This window comes from Parasteatoda tepidariorum, chromosome 2, assembly GCF_043381705.1.
Source record: "Parasteatoda tepidariorum isolate YZ-2023 chromosome 2, CAS_Ptep_4.0, whole genome shotgun sequence".
NCBI classification, from domain to species: domain Eukaryota; kingdom Metazoa; phylum Arthropoda; class Arachnida; order Araneae; family Theridiidae; genus Parasteatoda; species Parasteatoda tepidariorum.
The window spans coordinates 80,635,964-80,661,756 of record NC_092205.1 but is presented as its reverse complement, the minus strand read 5'-3'; the positions used below and the strand labels follow the sequence as shown (position 1 = coordinate 80,661,756).

The 25,793-nt window shown below is 27.2% G+C and overlaps 1 protein-coding gene across 1 annotated transcript in view; it reads left to right on the top strand.

Annotated features, from left to right (window-relative positions):
- LOC107441150 (T-cell leukemia homeobox protein 1) overlaps positions 1-25,793 on the top strand; it is a 53,496-nt gene that overhangs the window by 12,701 nt on the left and 15,002 nt on the right. Inside the window, exon 2 of the mRNA XM_016054306.3 lies at positions 4,542-4,794. Coding sequence (XP_015909792.1) covers positions 4,542-4,794 — 253 coding nt within the window. The remainder of the gene's footprint in view (positions 1-4,541; positions 4,795-25,793) is intronic.

The following is a 25,793-nucleotide window of genomic DNA, read 5'->3' as shown; positions in this document are numbered from 1 at the left end:
TCAATAAAAAGCAAATTTTTCGAGATCTTATTCCAATCTTATCCCAAAGAACGAAGTATTAAATTAAATCACTATTTTCAGGCAAATATCGTTACGGTGTAATGGTACCTGTTTATCGCTACGCGACAAAACATACATGTTAAAAGTCTATTTGATTAGGATATTTGACATGTAAACATGGTCGTTTGTATGTTATTACACTGAATTCCAGTGATAGAGACGACACTCAAAATAAGAGATGAAAAAATTTTATTATTCTTTTTTTATTTTCGTGAAACGAGCCTGTTTAAGGCATTTGATATCTTTTTTGAACACTTTAAGTGTGTTTTACTTTAAGAATCGAAGAGGGTATTTTGTACATTTTGTAGATAGTAAAAAGAAATAGTGTAAGAATTTGGGCATTTTATTTCATTTAATAATGTAAAAAAAAGAAGAAAAAAAAGGAAAGGAACTTATACAACTTAGCCCATTTTCGCTCACATTTCTTATAGTACAATTCTAAAATGCAGCGTTAACCCATAATATTTATTTTTTTCAACATGTGTTTTACACAAACTGTTTTAAAGTACTCACTGTTCCAAATTTATAGTACTATTTATTACTCTTAACCTTTTATACAAATATACGACCTTTGTAAATCAAGTTAAGAAGAGTAAATTAACGGATTATTTTACTTTATAAAGTTTCAATGGTTTAAGCAAAGTTGTTTTGCCATCATTTGAATACTTAATTAAAAACTATTTCCGTGTGTTTTATATAACTTTTTTAAATTTAGAATAACAGTCGACAAATATTCTTGTTGTACATTTTCAAAAATGGACTGAATGTGTAAGACTGAAATTAAATTTATAAGTTCTAAAGCGTGAATATTAATCACAAAGAAAAAATTGCTAAAGTAAGAAAGTGTGTACAAGAGATTTTTTTTTAAAAAAAATTAACATTTGATAAAATATAGATAAAAGTTGGATTGAATGTGATGTAAAATTATACAGATATCATCATAAATATACATGTAAATAGTTTTATTTTGGAAATGTTAAAGAATTTAAATTAAAAATAAATGTACGTGGGTGTGACTTCCTTGGTAACATTTAATTAAATAACATTTTCTTCAAACTATTAATATATTTTGTGTCGATTATGTGTTATGATTTTAAGAATTATTCGAATTTTTTTAAATTGTTGAAATATAAACGATTGTGTCAGAATATTCTCAAAATTTCCAAATCACTGTATATTGTTGTTAGTTTACTGTAATTAAAAGAAAATAATGTTGCACTGATATGCTTTAAACTCTTTATTTTTTCCTCTTATCTATGGTTTTATGAAAATATCGAAAATTGTTGATTATTTCCAAAAACTAGCTAGTATTATAATTATTATTTTCCATTGCTATCAGCTTGTGATTTCCTAGTTCAACTTGTGATTCTAAATTATGTCGATTTAAAAAACAATTCCATTTATGCTAAGATGCTAAATCCTATTTACAATTGCTATTTTAAGTTGTAATTATGATAGAAAAAATTGCATTTGGAGTATAAAAGCCCTCATATCAATCTATTTCCTTTTTTTTTATGTGAAATTTTCAGTTATTTTTGTTTTCAGTTCTTTTTGTACCTGCACTTTTTCGTACTTGTCAAAATTTTGCACTTTACTTTATAATAGTTGTACTATTATTATTCTGGTAATAAAACCAAACTATGCGACATTTTGATCATTGATATAATAACGGTTACATTTCATATGATATTGGTTGCTTTTTGAAATTTGTAGTTTTTAATACTAACTAGGTATCATGATAAAATTACCCAAATTTTACCACATTTACTAAGCTGAAATGCAAATTTTAAAACATTATTTTATTGTTAATTTTACAAAAATTATAAACAAAGCACTTCTGTAAAAATTATCATGATATTCTAATAGAGCCAGAAACAGGGTAAATCTTACTCTATTCTTGTAGCTTTGACCATACTTTTTTTTTCTAAATGCATGGATTATTGATTTATTCAGAACTGTGATTTATTATGAAACTGAAAGGGATTGCAGCTCAGTTTCTTGGGGGTATTTGATTTCCGAAAAAACTTTTTAATAGAGGTATTTGATATCGAATTTATCTTCCTTTATAAAATTAGCTTTCTCATTTTACATTACATTACACTGTTTTCCACCAAACATTTTTCTTACTCTTTTTCAACCCAGTGTAAATCTCAAATTTCAAATTCCTCAGCATGTACATTTTCATAATTAATATTTTAACTAATGTTAAACGCAACCCTAAATATCTGTATTAGCAGTAATGTTACTACAAGTTATGTTATCATTCTACTTTTAATACTATTTTGTTCTGTGCTTTATTCATTTGCATGCGTGACTGAGTCGTTGACTACCAGGTGCTGAACCTGCCAAGCCTTATTGAGCTAATACCAGGTTGAAGAGGAGACATTGAAAGGGAAAAAAAACTCAGCAGGTTGAGCCAATGAAATGATTACTTGCGTTTCATTCTTGTGCTTCACAGTTCTTAATTCAGTCTGCCATTTGACTTTTTTTTTTTGGAAACGAATATAAATAAATAGTTAATTTTCTTAAACTTAAAATAATTATTCTTTAAGTTTGGAATTACTATCAGTGACATAAAACTCTTAAAAAAGTTACTGTTTTATAATAAGCATACATTTTTCTTGATAAAATTTCTAAACATTTCATCATTTTTCAAATGCTTTGACTGATATACATTTCAGGATTTGATCCAACTGAAACTTTTTTGTTGTAACTTTCTTTATCTAAAAATTGAAAATAATCTTATATTAATGTTAATAATTAATAATCTTATAAAATGTTGAAAATTTATTATTAAAAATTTAACAGAGATTTTCTTAGTTATTCAAAAAGAAGGTATCTAAAATACCATTAAAAATCATAAATTATCAATGTTCACGAGTTAATCACGAGCTACAAATTACAAGTTATGAATGTTCTATGATTAATAGTGAAATTAAAACAAATAAAAATATGTTTAGGCTCTTCTTGGCTGTGTTTATATGTACGAAGCATTAATACTCTTTTTCTAAAATATATTTAAAAAACAATTTGGGGTTAACAGTTTAAGATGATATCCTGTAGAAAACTTTCGTGTCTCTTTACAGCAAAGATGATCTCTACAACATTACACCAAATTGATTTAGAACCTAGGACAGCTCTTGGCGTATAAAAAGAAATACAGAGAACGTACTTTTAGACTACTTGCTGCAAACTAGCTGCCTCTTTTTTTTGGTATTCCGTAACTGAAATATACATAATTATAGCAAGATGAGATACGTATATAAATGAAGCTATCTTTACGAAACAATATAGATTAAGAATCATAAATTTAGGATGCTTAATAAACTGATTCTTAAACTAAAATTAGTTTGTAAATCAAGCTTATGCGTAGCACAGAGAGAATGTTATGATAAATTAGAACTTAACAGAATAGAAGCAGATGGAAATATGCAGTACAAAAATATTTAATATAGTTTAGAGAGATTTTTAAATTAAAATATAAATATTCTTATTACACAATTAAAAACATGTATACATATTTCAACATCGAACTTCAGTTCCTGTAGATAAAAAGTAGCATCGAAGACAACAACAGATCAAAAATTATGTGAACACTTTATCGATTGCAAGCAATTATAGACGATGAAAAAAGCACCCTAACATTGGAGTTTCCGGATTCGAAAATATCTAACGCATGGAGACATTAGGTGCTTAGAGCTTTCATACACCCTGTATAATGTATATGAAAGTTTTATTTGGGGTTAAGTTGAAAAGAAAAGTGCTCAGTCACACAATTTTTTTAGGCTGTTTAATATCAAATTTGAAAAGGTATGACATTACAGCTTTTAAAGTATACTAATGATTCCTTCACAAAAATACACCGAAAAAATTCTGGATCAAATTACGGTAAAAATTACTGGCACCTTGGGTACACCATCAGTAAAATTCATTTTACTGTAAAACCTATTTTTACCGTAAAATTTTATACCGTTATTTTGATAGTAATTTTTATTTAATTGCGATGATTTCATAGTATATACTATTGTAATAATTACAATAGATCAAATTTTTGTTCCGCAAAATTTTACAGGAAAACTTGATTTTTCAGTGTGAAATGAACCGGCACCCCAAATGGCGTTTTTTTTATTACTGTTATTTGATCTAGAATTTTTTCTGTTTACTTGATTCCAATAATATTAAAGTTGAACATTTTTTTTAGTACTAATACAAAAATCAGAAAGAAAAAAAAAACATCCTGGAAAAGACATAAACCATTTACTTAATTTAAAACCGTACATTTATCCAAATTTTAGTTACTCGATGGCAACAGTATAGTAAAAGACGCAAAAATCATTAAACTATAAACTTTATTTATGTTCTACCATATAAAAGACTAAAAAGTAAATTTTATAAAACAGGTTTAAATTTTTGGAAAAAAAAGTATTATCATTTTAGTAATTTATTATCATTTTACTAAATGAATGTGTTTTCTTTTGCAGTGCCTTTTCCTTTGGCAGCAGGCCTACCTCCGGTTCCTCCTAGACGCATTGGTCATCCTTACCAGAATCGAACGCCACCAAAAAGGAAAAAACCGAGAACAAGTTTCACGAGGATGCAGATCTGTGAGCTGGAAAAACGATTCCATAAACAGAAGTACTTAGCTTCAGCAGAACGTGCCTCCTTAGCTAAAACTCTTAAAATGACAGACGCTCAAGTTAAAACATGGTTTCAGAACCGAAGGACAAAATGGAGGTCAGTAAACAAAAATCGATACTTTAAAATTAATATCTTAGCTATTGGATCATTATATGATAATTTACAATTTTTGACACAATGTAACCATTCTGGTAACACTTAATCCCCAAATATTGAAAATCACTAGAAATGTAAATTTATTTGCCTCGAAACATCCTCCCAAACCACACGGTGAAAAAAATTCTGGTAAAATTACCGTAGTATATTGTAATGACATTTCTGCAAAAAAAAAAAACGCAACAAAATTCTGGTTCTGAAAACCAAAATATACCGTATTTAAATACATTTATTTAGTAACTTTTCCGTTCATATGGTAATTATTTACCAGAAATTCTGCTTCTCAAAATTCTAGTTATAATTACCACATATTTAGTAGCAAATACAAGATTAAAATGCAAATTTCATAAGATTATAAGGTATCATGATAAAATTATGAAATTTTTCCACATTTACGATTTTTTAATACATTTATAAAATAGTAAATGAACATGCTGCAAATTTTAAAAAAATACAAAAGAAATGAATATAAGTAAAGAAACATACAGGAGAAAAAGTATTTTCGAGTTAAAGTACATAGAATGAAATACAATACAATAGTACTATAATAATTAGTATGAAAATAATACAGAGAAAAAATTTTGGAAAAATTACCTATCCTGCTGTATGGCAATGGCATTTCATGGAAACTAACATATACGTTTTTTTAACCATTTGTTCAGCAATTTTTCTGTTCATATGGTTACGGTTTACTGAAAATTCTGGTTTTAGAAATTTTAGTTTTAATTACCTCACATTTAGTAAAAAATACAAAACTCCAAAGTTAATATAAACCGAATGAATAGTTCTTGCTCCATGCTCTGAGGTATCATAATAAAATTACATAATTTTGAATTACTTACAAATTATTTACAATACTGATTTCCAATATTATTTTCCAATAATATAACCAATAATAATTTACCAATAATTATTTACCAATAATTTCGTACCAATTACTTACAAATTAAATATCTTGGTATAATATCAATAAATGAACAGCTCTTTTTGACGCAATGCATGCAGCTTTGTAACACTTAATGCAAAAATATTACGAACCCCTTGAAATGTAAATCTATTTGTTTCTAAAGCATCATTTCTTACTCGAAAAAAATTATTCCTTAAAAGGAACGGAGTTAAGATATAATTATAATATACAACGGAGAAAAATATTCCGGTAAGGCCGTAATGTCTGTGGAAATTGTAATTGGCTGTGGTGTGCTGCATTGTGATGTGCTGTGCTGTGCAAATTTTGGTAAATTTTGAAGCAAACATCTATAAATAAATGCAAGAGTTGCGACGTGTGAAAATATAACCCACGGAAAAAGTGTGGCTTATAAGAATATTTTTTAAAACCATCGTAATATTTAAAATTTTTATGAATTTATTTTTTAAAAAAATGTTCACAATCCTCAGTTCTTAAAATCTTCAGGAAATAGGCAATAAGTCTGTCAAGTGTATGAAATTTTCAATGTCTTTCGAATAAAAAAAATAAAGTTGAATCTTTTTAATTAATTTTTCAACTGAAATCACAAATTTAATATTATTATTAAAAATATTTTTGAAAAACTGAAATTTAGTTCTTAATGGGTTAATTACTAGTAAATGTGGTTTAAACTAAAGTGGATATCGAAAAAATATCTGAGGTTTTCTTTCTACAAACTATTGTTGTAACTTCTTCATAAAACTTTTTATACTAAAAAGAAACTATGAAAAATTTGTATTTAAATTTCAATGAATATTAGAAATGTCTTAAAAAACAATAGCATAAAGCAAGGAATAAATTACACTGTCAAAAATTTTGGTGTTTAGTTACCCATATTTTTGGTGGATTAAATTAAAAACAGTGCAGTAGTTATAGTGTTGGAAAATTATATAAAATTGAAACAATGATAATTTTATGACAGAAGGATGTATCACTAAAAATGCGTGTGTGTGTGTTTTTTTTTTTAAACAAAATGTTTTTGCAGTGAAGCCATAAATTTTCTTTAAAGAGCATGAAATCATGTGTTGTCTGTTAATAAACAAATGAAAAATTAATCACTCTATAACTAAAATTGTAGCAGTATTAAAATAGCAAGAAAATGGGACTGCATTATAAATTCTTTTTTAGTTTACCACAAAAAAAAGAAGAAAAATATGGTGTCAACTATGTACCAAACTTTTTTTACAGTGAAACTGCAAAAAATTTTAAAGAAAATTTTTTTCAATAGAAATTGCTTAGAAATATTTCTCCAATTTCTTTCGATGCTGAACAATCCAAATATACTTGTTTGAAGAAACATTCTTTTCTAATTAACTTCGAATCGTTCTCTTGAATATAAAGGATGTATGAAAACTTTAAACACCTAAAATGCAGAATGTTTACACCAAGATCACGTGCCTCCACACCATGAGTTAAATATTTTCGCTTTCGGAAACTCCAATGTTATTTTTTTTTATATCGTCTGTCTTTGTTCACAACAGATTACGAATTGGCGTGATTATTGATCCCCTTTTGTCTCGAATTTTTCTTTTCATCGACAGAAAACTAAAGTTCGCCGTTAAATTTTGTTGTTGTTGTTGTTGTTGTTCATTTACGTCGCACTAGAACTGCACAATGGGCTATTGGCGACGGTCTGGGAAACATCCCTGAGAATGATCCGAAGACATGCCATCACAATTTTGATCCTCTGCAGAGGGGATGGCACACCCGCTTCGGTAGCCCGACGACCTGCACGCGAAGTCGAGCACTTTACGGTAGAACAGTTTAACGAGGACCAATACCGCACACCCTCGGTCCCTACTCAGACTGATCCAAGTGGTCACCCACCCGCACACTGACCGCAGCCAGTGATGCGTTAAATTTTGTATTTATGCCTTTAGTTGCGTAATAAGGATGTTTATATTTTAATTAAGTCCCTCTAAACTGTATTAAATAATTTTCTAATGTATAACTTGAATTTCTATCCACTTATCTGTTAATTCAAGTTCAAGAAAAATTGTTTATTGTATTCATATACATGTCAAAGCTAAATCACTATCCATATTTCATTATCTATATCCATTATCTACAATATTAGTAGTTTCTATAATTTTTGCAGTTTCTCTAGTTCTAATTTCAACTTTTTGTAAAATGTTTTAGAATTTGAAAATTGCTGTATTATGCAAAAATGAAAAATTCATCTTTTCAAAAGTTTAAATTAGTTTTCTTACAGCTGAAATATATTCTTAATAAAACTCCTAAGAACACAATATCATAACAAAAAGATTTAATATTGAAAGCTGCAGTTGGAGAGCTACACAGGTTCAGTCGCATTTTGGACTTGATAACGTTACATTCATTTTTAAAACATGAAAAATGAATTGCTTTTCTTAACAAGGCTTATAGTATTTTCTTGTTTCTAACTAGACTAGAGAACAGTTGGATTTCCCAGTAGTGTACTTTTAAATGTAGTACTGTTTCTTTTTCTTTCTTACTTTGCTATATATACTTTTCCATTGTATAGAGGAATATCAAGTTTTGTTTTTATTTCTTTCGCTTGTGCTGAGGGAGCATTTAATTTAAGTGGCTCTTTGTTAAGAAATTCTTGGAAATAGCAGCCATGGGAGCTTTTTTCTTTAAGTGCAGATTGCGATATTTAACTTGTTTAAATCTGAGGAAACTTGTTAGGAAGGAATGGTTAGCTAAGGTATTCGATTTTCTAAAAAAATAAAAATATATTTTGGTTATTTTGTTATTAATAATAAATGATGAAGCAAATTTATCCATTGGGTTTTTAATGGACTATTATCTGTTGGGTTACACATTGTTGGGTTTTTAATTTAAATATTGAAATCAAAATATAAATCAAAATTTATCCAGTTTCTCACATATCAAAAAATGAATTTTTTTATGGATTTCAGATTTACAACTAGTTTGATTCCTGTTATTATAATTGCGAAGTTTATTTTAAGAATAACATTTGAAAAACATATATAATTCCATGTTAAAAGCACATTATAGACGGCTATGAGAGCATAACGATAGTTTATTAAAATTATTTAGTCAAAATGTTTACTATAGGAAAAATTGTTTTTGGAATCACTTCTACCTATAGCCATTCTTTCAAAACAATATTTTCGAAAACTTGAAAAAAATTCTTTCAAATGTATTCTTTCCATTGTGTTTTTACTGGACTTTTATTGATTGGGTAACCCGCTATTGGGTTCTTCATTTAAATATAGAAATAAAAATAAAAATCAAAACTTATCCAGTTACAAACAAATACAGGATATCAGATTTATATACTTCGTTTGATTCCTGTTATGATAATTGAGAAGTTTATTATAAGAATAACATTTAAAAACATTTAAAATTCCGTGCTAAATATACGTTATTGTCGGCTGTTAGGGCATAACAATAATTAATTTTGTAAGATTATTGAGTCAAAGTGTTTACAATAGAAAAAAAATTGTTTTTGGAATCATTTTTACTTATTTACATTCTCTCTAAGCAATATTTTCTAAAACTTGCAAAAGATTCATTCAAATGCATCATTTTTCTGACTTTTTCAATTTAAAATAGCGTAGAGACAAACATCACAGTCTCTAATAGCTTCAGCTTCGAAATGGTTCGGCATTACATGTCAAAGCAATGCATAGCAATGAAGAAGGAGAACCCATGAGCATTCGCAAAAGGGAAACAAAAATAATAAGTAACAGCTTTTGTCTTGCTGAAAATATAGAAGTAGATCTCAAGAATGAAATCTGCTTTATCATGTTTTAAAATTTCGTTTGTTTGATTTGAAACAAGTTCTTTGTTATTTTTGATTATTATTTCGTGTAAACATTCACAAATATTTAATTTTGTTACGATGTTCCAAAAATGTTTGAAAATTATCTATTATACTCGTTAGAATACGTTACATCTACACTGTGAAGAATTCTGAATCAAATTGTGGTACAAAGAATTCGCACTCAGGGTGCACTCAGAGGTAATTTTCACAGTAATAATTACAGTAAAATCAATAAATCACTCTAATTAAATAAATATTACTATAAAAATTATGCTATAGCATTTAACTGTAAAATGAATTTTACCGATGACAGAATTTTTTTCAGTGTGTAATAATAAAAGGAAGAGATTGTGTGTCTGTCTGTTTGTCTGTGTCTTTTTATAACTCCAAAATCGTTTAAGTTATTATCCTTACATTTAGATTCTGGTTTTGATAGTCCAAAATTGTAATTTGTCGACATAGGAAGGTCGCTTGAATTACAAAATTTTTTTCATTGTTTTAAAATTGGGCATTAATGTATTTATTATGTCATAAATTAAACTGAAGACTCTTTTTTTACATATTTAAAAGATAACGACGCTGACATTTGTTAGCTTACAGTTTTGTTTGATCAAAATTGAATTTTATTGAGCTTTAATCATTATATTCATTATTTATGTCAGGTAGAAATAGGCTAAATCAAAGTGAGGTGACGCTGAATTAAAAAAAAAAAACATTCGAAACTGTGTATTTAGATTTTTATAGTTACGGTTTTTAGAAATACGTTTCTATAAAAATTAATAATTTAAAATCAGCAGTAATTGGAATAAAAAAAAGTTGTGCCTTAAAGTGCAGAATTAGTGAGGAAAATTGCTTGATTATGGTAAATTTTGGCAATTCTGAGTTGGTCGTGAAGAGTAACATCATTTTCGGTGTCGTGTTATAGTGCTGTATTTGTTTTGTTTTTTTTAAAATCTATAGATATTTTTTTATCGTTTAAATAAACAAATCGTTTAAATAAATAAATCGTAGCTTAATCGTAAATAGAACTTAACATCTAAAATGCAAGGAAAGGTTTTACAAATATACATAATATTAAAGGAAATCACAAATGGAAAATAATTATGATACGAGTAAATTTTAGAAATAATTAACAAATAATCAATAATTACCTTAAAGTAACAACAACTTAAAGCGATTTGGAAATTTTAACAATCTTTTTTACATAATTGTTCATATCTTTATAAGTTTAAAAAATTCTAATAAATGTGATATTGACTCTAACACGATAATCTGGTAATTTTATTATGATATCTTAGAGCATGCCATTAATTCGGTTACTTGTCAGTTTTGTATTTTTACTAAATGTGTGATTATAAGTATAACTGTAACCTGTAATTTTGAAATAAGAATAATTTAGAGAAGAGAATAAGAATTTGTAATAAGAACCTGTAATTTTGAAAACTAGAATTTATGCTAAACCGCTACGATATAAACAGAAAAATTGCCAAATAATTGGTTTAAATACAATATATTTTGTTTTTATGAACCAGAATTATGTGTTGTTATTTTTTTTAAACCAGAAATGTCATTACCATGCAGTAAGGTAACTTAACCAGGACTTTTTTCTCCGCGTAAGCTTAGGAGTTTAGCTAATCTTTATTTTGATGAGTTGAACTTTTAAAAACTTTTTGCTCTTTCTAAAAATGTGAAGTCAATGTTGATAGCAACAAATAATAATAAAAAAATGTTAGAATTATTTTAGTTTTTCTCTTCGTGGCGGTATATATTTAAAAGCTGCACTCGATTTCGTAGGTTGATTAATTCCTATTTATTGAGTATTTACTTTTTGTTTTACTCCTAACGAAGAACAGTAACTTGTTGAAAACATATACAAACTTCAAACTTTTATATCCGATTTAAGTATCATACGAAATTATAGAAAAAAAAACACATTCTTATCTCAATATTTATTGTTTTGGGATTATCGATATTTTATTTTCAAAGAATGTTTACGTCTTTCGATGTATCTATCTATCTACGTACCTATCTATTTATCTCTTCGACCTCCACTCATCTATCTATCTGTTTAATAAATCAATTTATATATTTTTAATGCTTTGATGAAGTGAAGTGAAATAATTAATATTTCTGTACAATTTATCTGTTTTATAAGCAAGTTTTTAATCCACCTATTTTTCTATGTCTCTGCTTATCAGTCTATTTTAATACACATCTAATAGATCAATGAATACGTTTTTATTTAAAGATAAATAATCATCATGTCAACATGAACTACACGTTTTATCGACAAATTTTTAATCAATCAGTCAATTATTTTTAATCCACCTATTTTTCGGTGTATCTGCTTATCAGTCTATTTTAATACATATCTAATAAATCAATGGATTGGTTTTAATTTAATGATATATAAATAATCATCATGTCAACATGAACTACGCGTTTTATCAAGAAATTTTTAATCAATCAGTCAATTATTTTTAATCCACCTATTTTTCGGTGTATCTGCTTGTCAGTATATTTTAATACATATCAAATAGATCAATGGATGGGTTTTTATTTAATTATATGTAAATAATCATTCTGTCAACATGAACTACGCGTTTTATCAACAAATTTTTAATCAATCAGTCAATCTGTTTCATCTACCTCTCTAATAGATCAATAGATACAATTTTTTGATGAATTGAAATGAGTAATATTTCTGCATAAATTGCGTGTTTTATAAAAGGATAAACATTAAAGCAGGTTTCGTAAGGAACATCTAGACTTTACTTTCTTTTTGGTTCAGGCTTTTATCGCTGCTTGGCGTTTGGAACTTCTTTTCCCCTGGCTACGCTACGCCAAATTTAATCTGACAACTTCTTTTGTTTCGTTTCGAAGAAAAACGAAGGCAATCTGCTTATCAGCCTTTTTATCTCGAAAAATAATGAATTAGGAATATATTAAGGTAAAACAATGGCGTTTAATGAAACGTTTGTGATATGTAAATCTTGATAGAGAAGTCAGATTAAATAGTAGTACAAGTTGCAGAGTGGCCATAGAAAGCAGTCAACTGTTTTATATACCTGACACCGGTTCTGATTGAAATTAATACCTGCCTTCTAAAAAAAAGTACCACTTCTCGAGTTGATTGGACTGATCAGCCGGAAAAAAATCGATCATTTATGTGACGTCATTGAATTAAAGACCACACCTTTCTAACAGAATTAGGCTTAGGCTGCCACTGTCTTACGCGTTGCATAATTTTTAGTTCATCCACATATGGCGTTTAAATTATGTCTGAATACATAAACACTGAGCATTTTATATTTTGTTCTTCTTAGTATAAGTTTGTAAGCCTGTTAAATGTATTCACTTCGGTTGCTTTTAAAACAAAATATAGTTTGCTTTTAAATGTTGATTGGTTTAAAAAAATATTTACAATTTAATACTTTTCCTTTCTTTTTATCTTCATTTCATTTAAAATATTTGCGTTTTAATGCTTTCCTTTTTTATCTTCACTTTATTTACAAAAAATAGTTACATTTTAATACTTTTTTTTCTTCTTATTTTCACTTTATTTAAAATATTTCCGTAATTATTATTATCATAATATTTTCCTTATTTTTTCTCTCTTCACTTCTTTTAAAAAAAGAATTACGTTTTAATACTTTCCTTCTTTTTATCCTTACTTTATTTTTTAAAAAAAGGAAAAATATTTTTTTCTAAAACAGATCATAAGAAAGCAATTTTTACATTGCAAAGTGCTTGAACTGAAATTCAATGAAAGTGAAATTTTCTTTAATTAATTGCTTTAGCTCAGTTTTCAATATACTCAATATTTCGTTCAATGTCAGTTGAAATAAAATGCCTGCTTAACTAAATTAAAGCGGAAAGCAAGTAAAAAATATTCTAATTTTAGCAAAATATCTAAAGCAGAATGATTAGAGAAACATGTAACAAAACACAGCTTATTATTACTATATTAATAAAACTCGTTTTTCAACTTGATATCAGTAAATGAATAGTTCTAAACTGATTGAAATTTTGTAACGTGTTAGAATAAAAAATTAATAAACGATTACTGATGATTGAAATATTATTACAACTTGTTTTTTAGCTATATGTTAAATTAATAATCTTACACTGCCAGAACTTTTTGGAACCGTATTATTGTTACGGTAATATGACATAGTTTGTCTTGCTTCAATTAAATAACTTATTAATGTTAACCACATTAAATTTTAAACTCATTAATTTTCAAAGTACCGATACTATTGTTTATTATTGAACCAATTTTCTGAGTTTCTATCCATATAATACGAATGCTAATTTTGTATATGAGTACTCGTATATGAGTATCATTATACTTGCTATGAAGAAAATAAATACATATACTTTTTCCAGTAATTAAGAAATAATGATTTTTACTTTGAACCGCTGATTTTACTTAAAATATAACTTTTTAATAAACGATGCTAGTGTTTAATTAACCATGATATTTTTAAATTAATGGGGAAAAAAGAACAAAAAACAGTGTCGAAATTTCTTTATCTCCTGCGCGTGCTTCACAAACGATAGTCAATCTGTTAATTTTGTACGAATGTTAATTCGTATGAGTACTCATATACGAGTAATAACTCGAATATAAATGAGTACTCATATACGAGTACTCATATACAAAATAAGCGAATGTTAATTTTGTATTTGAGTACTCGTATATGAGTATCATTATACTTGCTATCAAGAAAATAAATACATATTCCTTTTCCAGTAATTAAGAAATAATGCTTTTTACTTTAAACAAAAGATTTTACTTGAAATATAATTTTTTAATCAGCGATGATAGTGTTTAATTAACCATGATAATTTTAAATTTATGAGGAAAGAAAGAAACAAAAATCAGTGTCGAAATTTCTTTATCTTCTGCGCGTGTTTCGCAAACGATTGTCAAGCTAAGCGGAAGTATTTTTAGGGACAATAAAATAACGCAAGCGATGAAAAGGGTGTTAAAGGTGAAATTTGACTTCGAAAATCGTTCATATACTGGGCGGACAGATGATAAGCATTTTACTAAACAGTTTTCTTTTCGATTCGAGCTTCATCGATCATAACTTCTGTCTCATTTGGGCGGCAATTACTGTGAATAATGGGATGACTCGAACTCGAAAATCGTCATTTTATGTCAAAATCATAAAAGGATCATTCCATTTATCATCACTTCGGAAGAATTTCTGTTATATTACACAGCCTCTTTCATTTTAAGTAATTGTCTTCACTTCTTTAAATATGAGAACATTGACGATAAAATGAAATCGAAATGAAAAATGGGGGAAAATTCAAAAAAAATCGTTTTCATATAAATGGAATTTAACATCACGTACTTTCAAGTAAAAGTCGATTTGTTTAAAATGATCTCTAGGGTCTTTAACACTTAATGGGATGAATTTATTTTGAAAAGCTACATTAAATTCCTTCGAATGTTTGAAACATTCCTCGTTTTCGATCATTGAAATATATTAAGTGCGAGTCGTATTTGATTGGGAAAAATTGTTTCTAATTTTTAGTTCAGTGCCTATAGCTTTAGATTGTCAATTACATTTCATGCTTAACATTTATTTGGGTGTCAATTATACTGGATAATGGAATAGTTCGAATTTGAAAAAATTGTAATTTTTGTCAAAATCATATAAAGTTTATTCTGTTTATCATCACTTAGAAGTATTTCTGTTATATTACACGGCTTCTTTCATTTTAAATAATTGACTCCATTCCTTGAAACAGAAAATTGAAGACAAAATGAAAAATTGTGGACATTTTAAAGAAAAATCGTTTTATATAAATGGAATTTAACATCACGTATTTTCAATTGAAAGTTGGGTTGTTTAAAATGTTCTCTAGGGTTCTTAACACTTAATGGGATGAATTTATTTCGAAAAGTTACTTTAAAATTCTTTCAAGTATTTGAAATGCTTCTTTTTTTAAAAAATATATCACGTGCAAGTTGCATTTGATTGTGAAAAAATGCTTACAATTTTGATTTTCTTGACTCGTGCAAATAAAAGAATATTGATAATAATAAAAAAATTGAATGAAAAACAGCCGAAATTCTTTAACAAAAAACGTTTTGATATAACTGAAATTTAACACGTACTTACATAAAAATCGCATAAGACAATTTGTTTGAAATGGTCTCTAAAGTTTTTTTTTAAACCTTAACGGGAGGACTTTATTTTGAAAAGAAATACTCAATTTTTTTTAAGTGATTGAAACTTCTCTTTTTTTCGATTATTGAAAGGAAACTGGTACTAGCGCCAATCACTTAAAGTAGATGCCATTTAAAAAAAATATTAAAAAATTCATCTGTTGCATCAGACGTGGACCAAAACGAAAAAGTTTTAGGAATAGAAATTGAGCAGCTGCTCAGAGTTAAGAGTTTAATTACATAAGACTGATAAACATATAACTAAACGTTCCTAACATATATTTAACTAAAAAAATACATTAATAACTTTCAGCTGCTCGTTTCCGATTGAAAATATAAAATTAAAACTTGCTTGAAAAGTCAGAAAAGTGACTTTCAGTAAATGTCTTTAAACTAACCGTGTTGCCATTACAGGAAAGAGAAGCTGTCGTTTCTTATTTAAAAAATAAAGTTTGACAGTTTTGAAAACAAACTAAGCAAATCCATATAAAAAAAATTTTAAAACTGACTATGAAATCGTCAGTAATAGTATGAATAGTATATTGACTTCTATAAACTTATAAGTAGATAATTTTAACATTTTAATTACCATTATAGAAGCGATTCTAAAAAATATTTGTAATTAAATGAATAGAAAAAAATTATTATGCATAAGCATTGTTATTTTCCCACATGATTTTTATGAACCATGCAAATATAATTTTTAACTCATTGTAAAACAGTAGTTCCCCTTTGGATAATTTCACTAAACCTTAAATCAAATTTAAACATTAATGTTAAACACTTAAAAATTCTCGATTAATTTGAATTATAAAAGAAATCAAGAAAAATGAAATAACGGAAAATCTTTTCATTCAGACTAAATCATTGACTTAAATTCAATTCAATATTTTTATAATTTATAAAATTCACACCATCCTTTTAAGTACGCATTTCGTTTAACATTTTATACGTCATTTTCTCACAGTTTAAGCATTTATATTCAATTTTGTAAATAGTAGAATAATTATGCTGTTTTAGTACTTAGGACGAAAAAAAACAAGAAAAAAATCTTTGAAGATACTAAAAAAATTTAAAATTACTCTTTTTTTTATGAAATAATAAAACCAAAAATAATGAATTATTCAATATTTCGTCGAAATAATTAACTTTGAAGAAATTTTGATAATACGCGCTATTTTTTTTTCGTTATAAAGACTTGCTTAAACTGTAATAATAATAATAATAATAATTATTATTTTAAAACTTGTTTTAAAAAACAATTAATATAATAAGTTTATACTAAGCAGATATTGATTACAAGAAAGTACACGCGTCAAAAACAAACGGGTTTCTGCTATAACGAGTTTAACTCAAAAACTAACGAGCACTGTTCTAATGGATGAGGTCATTACAAAATGTTAATTTAAATTAATGTTAATGTCATTGTTAATTAATATGTTAGTGTCAATGTTAATTTACGAAGCTCTTAAAAAAAACTAAACTATTGTGTTTCATTTCCATAGATGAAATTATCCTCTTTACAAGTTATATAAGGATAAAAAAGTGTTAAACTATTCATTATTTAAACTCAATACTTAGTTTGAGCAAGTTGCAATGCTGAATCACTAATTACATACATTTTATAAATTCGATATCCATCACATCTTAAACAAACATTAATGGAAAGAAGACACAAATGTCTAAAATATTTTTCTTACAGGTGAAGTTTCAATTCTAAGTTTGCTTTAATTTTCAAAACTTGTCTAACATGCTTCATTCTTAGTGGCAAAATTAATACTTTTCCTTAAATATGTGATAAAAAATTTATGTAATTATTTTAGGTTTCAGCCCAATAATTTACTTTAAGTCACAATGTATGATAAATAACATACATTATTACAAATTCGGCATACTAAAAAAATAATACATGCTTTTGATATTTTTATTAAAACAAAAACAATCATTAAATGTGGCACATTTTATGCAAACAATGATGAAAAGGAGACACGGGTATCAAAAATATGCTTCTAATAGGTGGAGTTTCAGTTCATAATTGCGTTAATTTAGAAAATGTAATTAATAAAACCAGTATAACATGCTTCCTTCTCAGCGGCGAAATTAATATTATTTACAAAATATGCAACAATAAATTACTATATTATTCAAGATTTCCACCCAATATTTTACTTTCAGTATGTCGCAATGTACTGCACATATTGTTAAAAAATTCGACATGCGAAGAAAATAATAAATGCTTTTGAAATTCGTCTTAACGAAAACAATTAATAAAGGTGACACATCTTGAACAAACATTAATAGAAAGAAGACACAAATGTCAAAAATATTTTTTTAATGGGTGAAGTTTCAATTCTCAGTTACGTTAATTTACAAAATGTGTTTAATAAAACCTAAATATTATGTTTTATTCACGGTGACGCCTGCTACAGAAACAAAAAAGAAATTACAGTGGAAAATTGTAAAACACCTCAATAAACATACAACTGTATATGCGATTATCAAAACCTTTTTATTACATTCTCGCGAAAAAAAATGGAAAAATAAGAACTAAAGCACTCAGCGATTAAACACAATACTCGAAAAGGATGGGCGTTCAAATAAAACAGTTTTTTTTCCAAGCTGGCTCGTTCCATCGAAGCTCAATATATCGTTCCACCCAATGTGCTATGCGTCTTTTAGCGTTTCTTTATTTTCTAATACGAGTTTCTTTTAAGCTAAACCACCCAAATGCAGCTGGCTTCTGAAACACACAATTAAGTTTTTTTTTCTCCCTACATTATGGGTGTAGCGTATAAAAAAGCGAAATACTTTAAAAGTTGAAAAGTGCGTATTTATTGGATTTTTTTTTCTTTCTTAGAATTGAGAACGAAAAAAATCGAAATCATTTGAATCATTATTCCTACATTTACTTAACAAAGCGTAAATCTAAAATCATTAAATTTTTTAAAATGTGACCTTATGATGTTGCGTCTGAATGCATTGTAGGAAGTACTGTATAAGCTGTTTCATCAAGACTGACGAAATAACTCGTCTACCCACTATGCTCTATTGTTGTATTAGTGAATATGGTTATTTATTGCTATTGATTGTTATTTTTAAAGTAAAGTAAGCAAGTTTTTATAGAAATGTAAGTTTTATTTCAATTTCAGTGCTGCGGGGGAACTGTAAACGCAGATGGTGGGACAAAGGCACGTCATTGCCACGATGAAAGTGTTAAGCGTTAGGTACTTTAAACAGCTTTTTAAAATGTTTTTTTGAAAGGTGTTTGATATTTTGCTTCATATTTTATAAGAGATGGGGTCGCACTTATATTTCATTAAAGAGAGATAAAGAAATATATAAGCAGTATTTAATCCTTTATACTTCAAAGTGTTTGATAGAAATAAAGTATTAATAAAAAAACAAGTTTTAAACATGAACATTGAAATAACATGTGACAATGAAATTTATGTAACATGTTCTTATACATTAAACTAATTCTTGATGTAATTTCCGTTTTTGCAATTATCGTCAGAAATTGATTATAGTCGGAAATCGATCGAAATAATTAAAAAAAAAACATTACTTGATTTCCAGTTATGTAAAATAAATTGAAACAAAAATTAGAATTATAAGCAATAATTTAGAAAGCAATAATTGAAGCAATAATTTAGAATATGTTGTTTTACAATTTTTATTCTCAATTATCTTAAATTCAAGAAACTATAAATCATAATTTAACGGAACAGGTACTAAAAAAAGAACTAGTATTAGCAATTATTAATTTTCATACTTTATGTTAAAATCTTTCAATAACAAATTAAGTATCTGACAACAGCATAAAATATCATAACTAAATTTCTTAATGCTTCAAAAGTTGTTTTATCTTCCTAAACTTTGAAAAGGGAAAACAAAAAAAGTATTAAGGTTCTGACGAGAATTTAAAAGTGCTGTGATTCTGCAATAATTTTCAATCATGACCATGTATTTAAACAATAAATATTAACTTCAACTATAATACTTTTTTTACTTTGTAAAACCTTTAAAATAACAAATTAAGTACATGAAAAAAACACTAACTCTCATAAATTTACTTAACACTTTAAAAGTTGCTAGATTTGTTTTATTTCTCCTTAGACTACGAGAAAAAAGAATAAGTATTAAGGGTCTAAAGGGTATTTAAAATTGTTGAAATTTCACAATAGGGAAATTTCGCACTTTTACGTAACATTACGCATACTCCCCAACATAAGATTTGAAGCAATTGCGCATGCCCACACACCTGTTTCATATCTGGTGAAATGCGCATGCGCCCGTGATAAAATATAACACATACGTGAATGAAAATAAGATATTTTGCACAAACGCTCAACATAGAAATGCTTACGTAGTGGAATATCATTTTAACTTTGAGTACAAAATCAAAGCAAGCATTTGCATTGGACATGGGTATTCTGAAAGTTTTAATCATATAATTAAAATAAATGTTGTCTATAATTTTAAATAGCGAAAAAATATTAACCGTAATTTCAACCTAAAACTAATACTTTTTTTTTTAAATAAACAAACCAATTGTTATAAAATCACATTCATTTTAATATTTTGTAATAAATCCTCCATTTTCCTTTTGTGTTGGTGTTCTTCTTGAGCTATCTGTAACAAGTCCGTGTTATTAATTCGAAGGTAGGCTTAAACAGAAAGCAACATTCATAAACTATAAAGAACGTACTTGCAGCATTGTAAAGTCGAGCCAACAAAACGTAAAAATACGTAAGATCTGGAGAAAAAAAAGTAAGCATGCGTAGTTACTCCAAATCTTATATACGGGAGAGTACGGAATCTAAAGTAAATTTGCGAACATTGTACTTCAACTATAACTATGAATTTTAACAATAAATATTTACTACAACCACAACTATGAATTTGAATACAAAATATTAACTTCAATTATAATATTTTCTTTTTATTTGGTAAAATATTGAAATGTCATATTAAGTACCTGATAGCAGCGTGAACTATCATAAATTCAATTCTTATTGCTACAAAAGTTTTTTTTTCCATTTATTTGATTATACAATAAAGGAGACGAATTGAAGTATTATGGTGCTGAAGAAGTTAAAAGCGTTATAATTCCACAATATTTATTTTAACTATATAGTACTTCAACTATAACTATGAATTTGAACAATAAATATTTACTTCAACTGTACCTATGAATTTAAATAATAAATATTAACTTCAATAATAAAATTTTATTTTTACTTTGTAGAATCTTAAAATACCAAATTAATGATCTGACATCAGCGTAAACTATCGTAAATTCATTTCGTAATGCTTCAAAAGTTGTTTGTTTTTTTCCTCCTTAAACTATAAGGAGACAAAAACAAAAGAAGCATTAAGGTGCTGAAGAGAATTTAAAAGTGCTGAAATTCCACACCCGCTACTAATAGCATCAGCGCTACAGCCAAGAGCGAAAAAAATTAACATAATGACACGCCCTCTTGAGGAAAACAAAGGTCAGACAAAGAAAAGAAAATATTATCCCAAAAGCAAACGTAATTTACATGGCTTTCCCTCCCTTCTTGCTCGATTGAGTGTTTTAGAAGGACCTCGTGCATTTAAATGGTACCAACTACAAGGACTCAAATTAAATGGCGCGGCTCCCGAAATCCATTTTATACATTTTTATTTTTACTTATATTATTTCAAACTCTTCTGGTCTGTCTCCAAAGTTAAAAGAGATTACCACGATGAATGATGGTTGTCTGTCAGGTTGGTTGATGCATTATTTCATACGCGTCTTCGGCGATGAATAAATGTTTTTTGGATTAGGGTCTAAAGTTATATTGCGCCAAGATGTGATGAAGGTGAGTTTAGTGGATGGCTATAGTCGCTATTTTTTTGGCGGCATTTCAGTGCCTGATAGTGGAGTTCATTTTGATTTTGGATACTACATTCTTGTCTGGAGGTATAATCTAATAAGTGTCAATCTTTTTCGGGTGTTATAAAATTTATGTTTGAGCTTAGGTTGGCGATTATATCTTTTTTTCTGAAGAAACAGAACAAAAACTAGATTAAGGTAATTTTTTTAAGCCGATAAAATATTTTTTTCAGCTTTTCAGTTTCTTCTTGAGTTTCCTTGTTTTCCAGTATCTAATAAAACACATTTTAAGGTGCTAAAAAATTTTAACTTAAAAGTTGAATATTACCTTTTTTTTCTGAGAAACCAGAATAAAAAGGTTCTTAATTGTTTTTAATTTTTATTTTTAAGTCAGTAAAATTAAGTTATTTCTAGTAAGTAAATGAACTAATTCAACTTATTGTTTTCTCCTGTATAGTTTTTGATTTTTCGTAACTTGTGACATTGATAGCTTTTGGCAAATTCGTTATATTTTTTCATAAAGGTTTAAACAAGGGTTTAAAAACTTATTTTCATTTTAAAAGGAATTGGTGTGTCGTTCATAGTAATATCAGTAAACATTATAATTCTGGTATTAGAGCACTTTTTTCTCTGTCTGATTTTGGAGTTCCTTAAAGCCCAAAACTGTCTGATGGATGTGAGTATAGAGCAAAGGACAGTTTTTTTGTGGTATTTCGTATGATAGCTGACTTCAATTTGATTTTAGATATTCCAATCTCCACTGGAGATGAAGCTTAATAAATGTTAATATTGTTTTGGGTGTGATAAAATTGAAATTTTTAAACAAATCATTTATTCTTTTTCATGCATTAATGCAAAAAATAAGCAAACATTTTTTACATTTTTACCTATTTTTTACTGTACTAAGTCTTAATGCCTGATAACTAAGTAAGTCTAAGTAAATGTCAGAGAACTGTCTTTTCCCATTTTTTCCTTTTTTTCAAATGAGACGATAAGTGGAATAAGATTCTAAAGTCGTTTATTTGAATTGCTTAACAATAACTTTATCTATAGCAACAAACAGGAAACTTTTTGAAAAACCCATTTTCATTTTAAAAATTATCTTATTCAATGGCGTGACAGATATGGATCAGTTCTATTGAATGCATCTATTGAATGCATCATGCTTTTAAACCCAAAACTGGGATTTAAAAAAAAAGCATTTTACTTGGCATCTTTATACATTTATCTCTTCAATTGTTATAATAGCGATTAAACAATGGTTTAAAAACTGCTTAGGTACGTAGCAAACAGTTTCCTTTTATCTGGATTACAAGGTGTTTTAATATTGTTTAAACCAATTTCATTATATACTTGACAGTTCTTAAACAATAGTTTAATCTAAATAATCTAAATATCAGGTATAATCTAATCAGTGTTTCTCTCTTTAGAGTTATAATATCCGAAATTTATGAAGAGTCAGTATTGCTTTAGTCACTACAACAGAAACAAAACAAAAATTCCTTTAAATTTTATTTATCAATTGTTAAATTTCACTTACTTATTTATTGTTAGTTTTATTTAGTTTTGGGGTTTAAGAAACTCTGGCATTTATAATAATGTAACTCTAGTAAGAACAAGTAAATTAATTAAAGGAGCATAGAATTAATTAGTTTGAGGCAACGTTTCACAAATGGTGTTCTGCGGTACCCTAAGATTCCGTAAAAGAATCACAGGGGTTACGAGAGTTAAAACTTTCTTTTTACCTGATTCTCGAAACCTGTAATTAAATTTATATCCGATTAATCACTTATTATTTATTTAATATTTTTATCATTTTTATAAAATTATTTAATTAAAATGCTTGTAAAGAATGAAAGCAAAATTAAATGAACAAAAACTCTATTAACAACATACTGAATGAATAATGAAAAAAAGACACATTTATAAAAAATTGCATTAGTATTTTGTGTAAAATAAAAATTGCCAAATTCAAGAACTATAGAAATTTGTCTTCTTTGTTGAAATTATGAGTAATATGTCTCTTCAATTAACATTTTCAATTTTTTTATTACAATGAAATAAATTGTTTTTATTTCGATGAAAACCACATTTTAGCTCATGTTTATTCAGTACATATGCACACTAAAATCAAATTACAATACTCTATGCTGATTAAGATCTGTAAATTTAACTATCTGACATACTAGTATTGATAAAACGATACGATGAAGAATTCCATCTCTTATTCATTTAATAAATATTTAAAAAATACTCAATAAAACTTCTGTCAACAAATATTTTTATTGACTTAATTTACTTATTAAGTCTTGGTATGCGACAGAAGATGGTCAATCATTTAGGGTTCCTTCAGCGTTTCTGACTACAGGGTCCAAGGTTAGCATTCGCCACCTTGCCAAAGGCGATAAAATCGTAAATTTAGCGAATAAAGCTGTGTTTTGGTAAAAGTATTGGCGAGCTATTTTTTCCACTGGAAGGAAAAATATGTATAAAAAATTGTTAAGATTTGCATTTGGTGAAGACTTTCGAAAATTGACGAATACTTTTGATATTTGGCTAATTAACTGGCAAACAATTTGGCTGATAATTTGAAATCCAGGCACTGGACTAAAAACTACTCAATTCCTAAATGCGTTTCCGTTCTCTTTTGATATCATATTAAAATTTTAGCAAGTTTAAAATGTGTATGGATGCAATGGGAATGAAGAGTTTACACCTCTGGACACCTTTGGAGAACTGTGTTTTAACACTAAGATAGTTTATATATTCACATTGCAACTGTGATTTCGTATATTGTTCTATTCAAAATATACAAATTTAGTATTTTAGCATTTACCCCAAAATCTTTTAAACACATGTAAAAATTTATATTACTATTTCGAAACAAATTTTAAATGTGTTCAAACAATTTCTGTTAATTTCTTTCGCAATATTTCATAAAATTAATTAATCAAACTTTTTGGTTTTAATTTTTTCGTTCTAATGATATTTGTCAATAAACCGAGAGATTTACGTCAGAGTTTTGCTTAATTTACATCTGAGTAATGAGTTTTTGCTTCATTCATTTATTCCCTGCAGCGAAGGTTTATTGAATTGTTAATGTAATTAGAATAGGACAGATCAAAAATGAGATAAACAGTGTCTGGCATCGACAATTAATAATTCATTCACATTTTAACCACTTATTGCCTTTTTTATTGCTTAGCTTGTCCAATAGATGAAAGCGCCTTTAACAGAAAAACTCTTTAATTATGGTACCGAATGCATGACTTGATAACACTGAAACTTCGTATTGAAATATGGTATTAGAGTTGATGAAATACTTCTTTTCTTCCAATGTGTGATCTGAATTTAAATCCTTATAAATGTAATAACAGTCATAATTTATGAAAATGACTTAGGAATTTTTATGGGAGAAAATTAACATTTTTATTTGGTGTTTGTTAAATGGTTATGGTTTGTACACCTTTATATATTGCAACGTACTCTAACTTTAATAGTATGGTAATATTTGAGAAAAGAAACGATTACTAATTATGTTTTTTTTTTTTTAAATTTTTTCAAATTATTTATATAAACATTTACACAAACGCTTACCGATATATAATTAAGATACCTGGTCTCAAAAATAGCTCCCGATTTTATTTCTTTCTGACACCCCATAGTTTTTTGGGATGCAAATTAGTAGATTCATGCAAAAAAAAAAAAAGTTCCTCTTAGAGCGATTTTGATTAAAGTATATAATGTAAATACAGAGTATAACGTACCTAAGTAAAGTGAAAAATTAAACTATGCTTTACTGTGTATATATATATATATATATATATATATATATAGTTTAAAAGAAAAAAAAAAGGATGAAATTTTATTTAAAAAAACCGGAAAACCGGAAGTTTTTTGCGGATATAATCGCGTGGGCTGATGAAAAGAATATATATTTTTTTTCTCCGTCTTTTTTAAATGAAATTTCATCCTTTTTTTTTAAAATACTGTTGTTTGTTATTTTTTTACTTATTATTTCCCCCCCCCTTTTTTTTTCATATGTATAATTTTTCTTTGTTTTATCTTCATTTTGAACTCATATATATATATATATATATATATATATACAATATAAGAAAGCACTCTGTTTTGCGGATATAATCGTGTGGGCTGA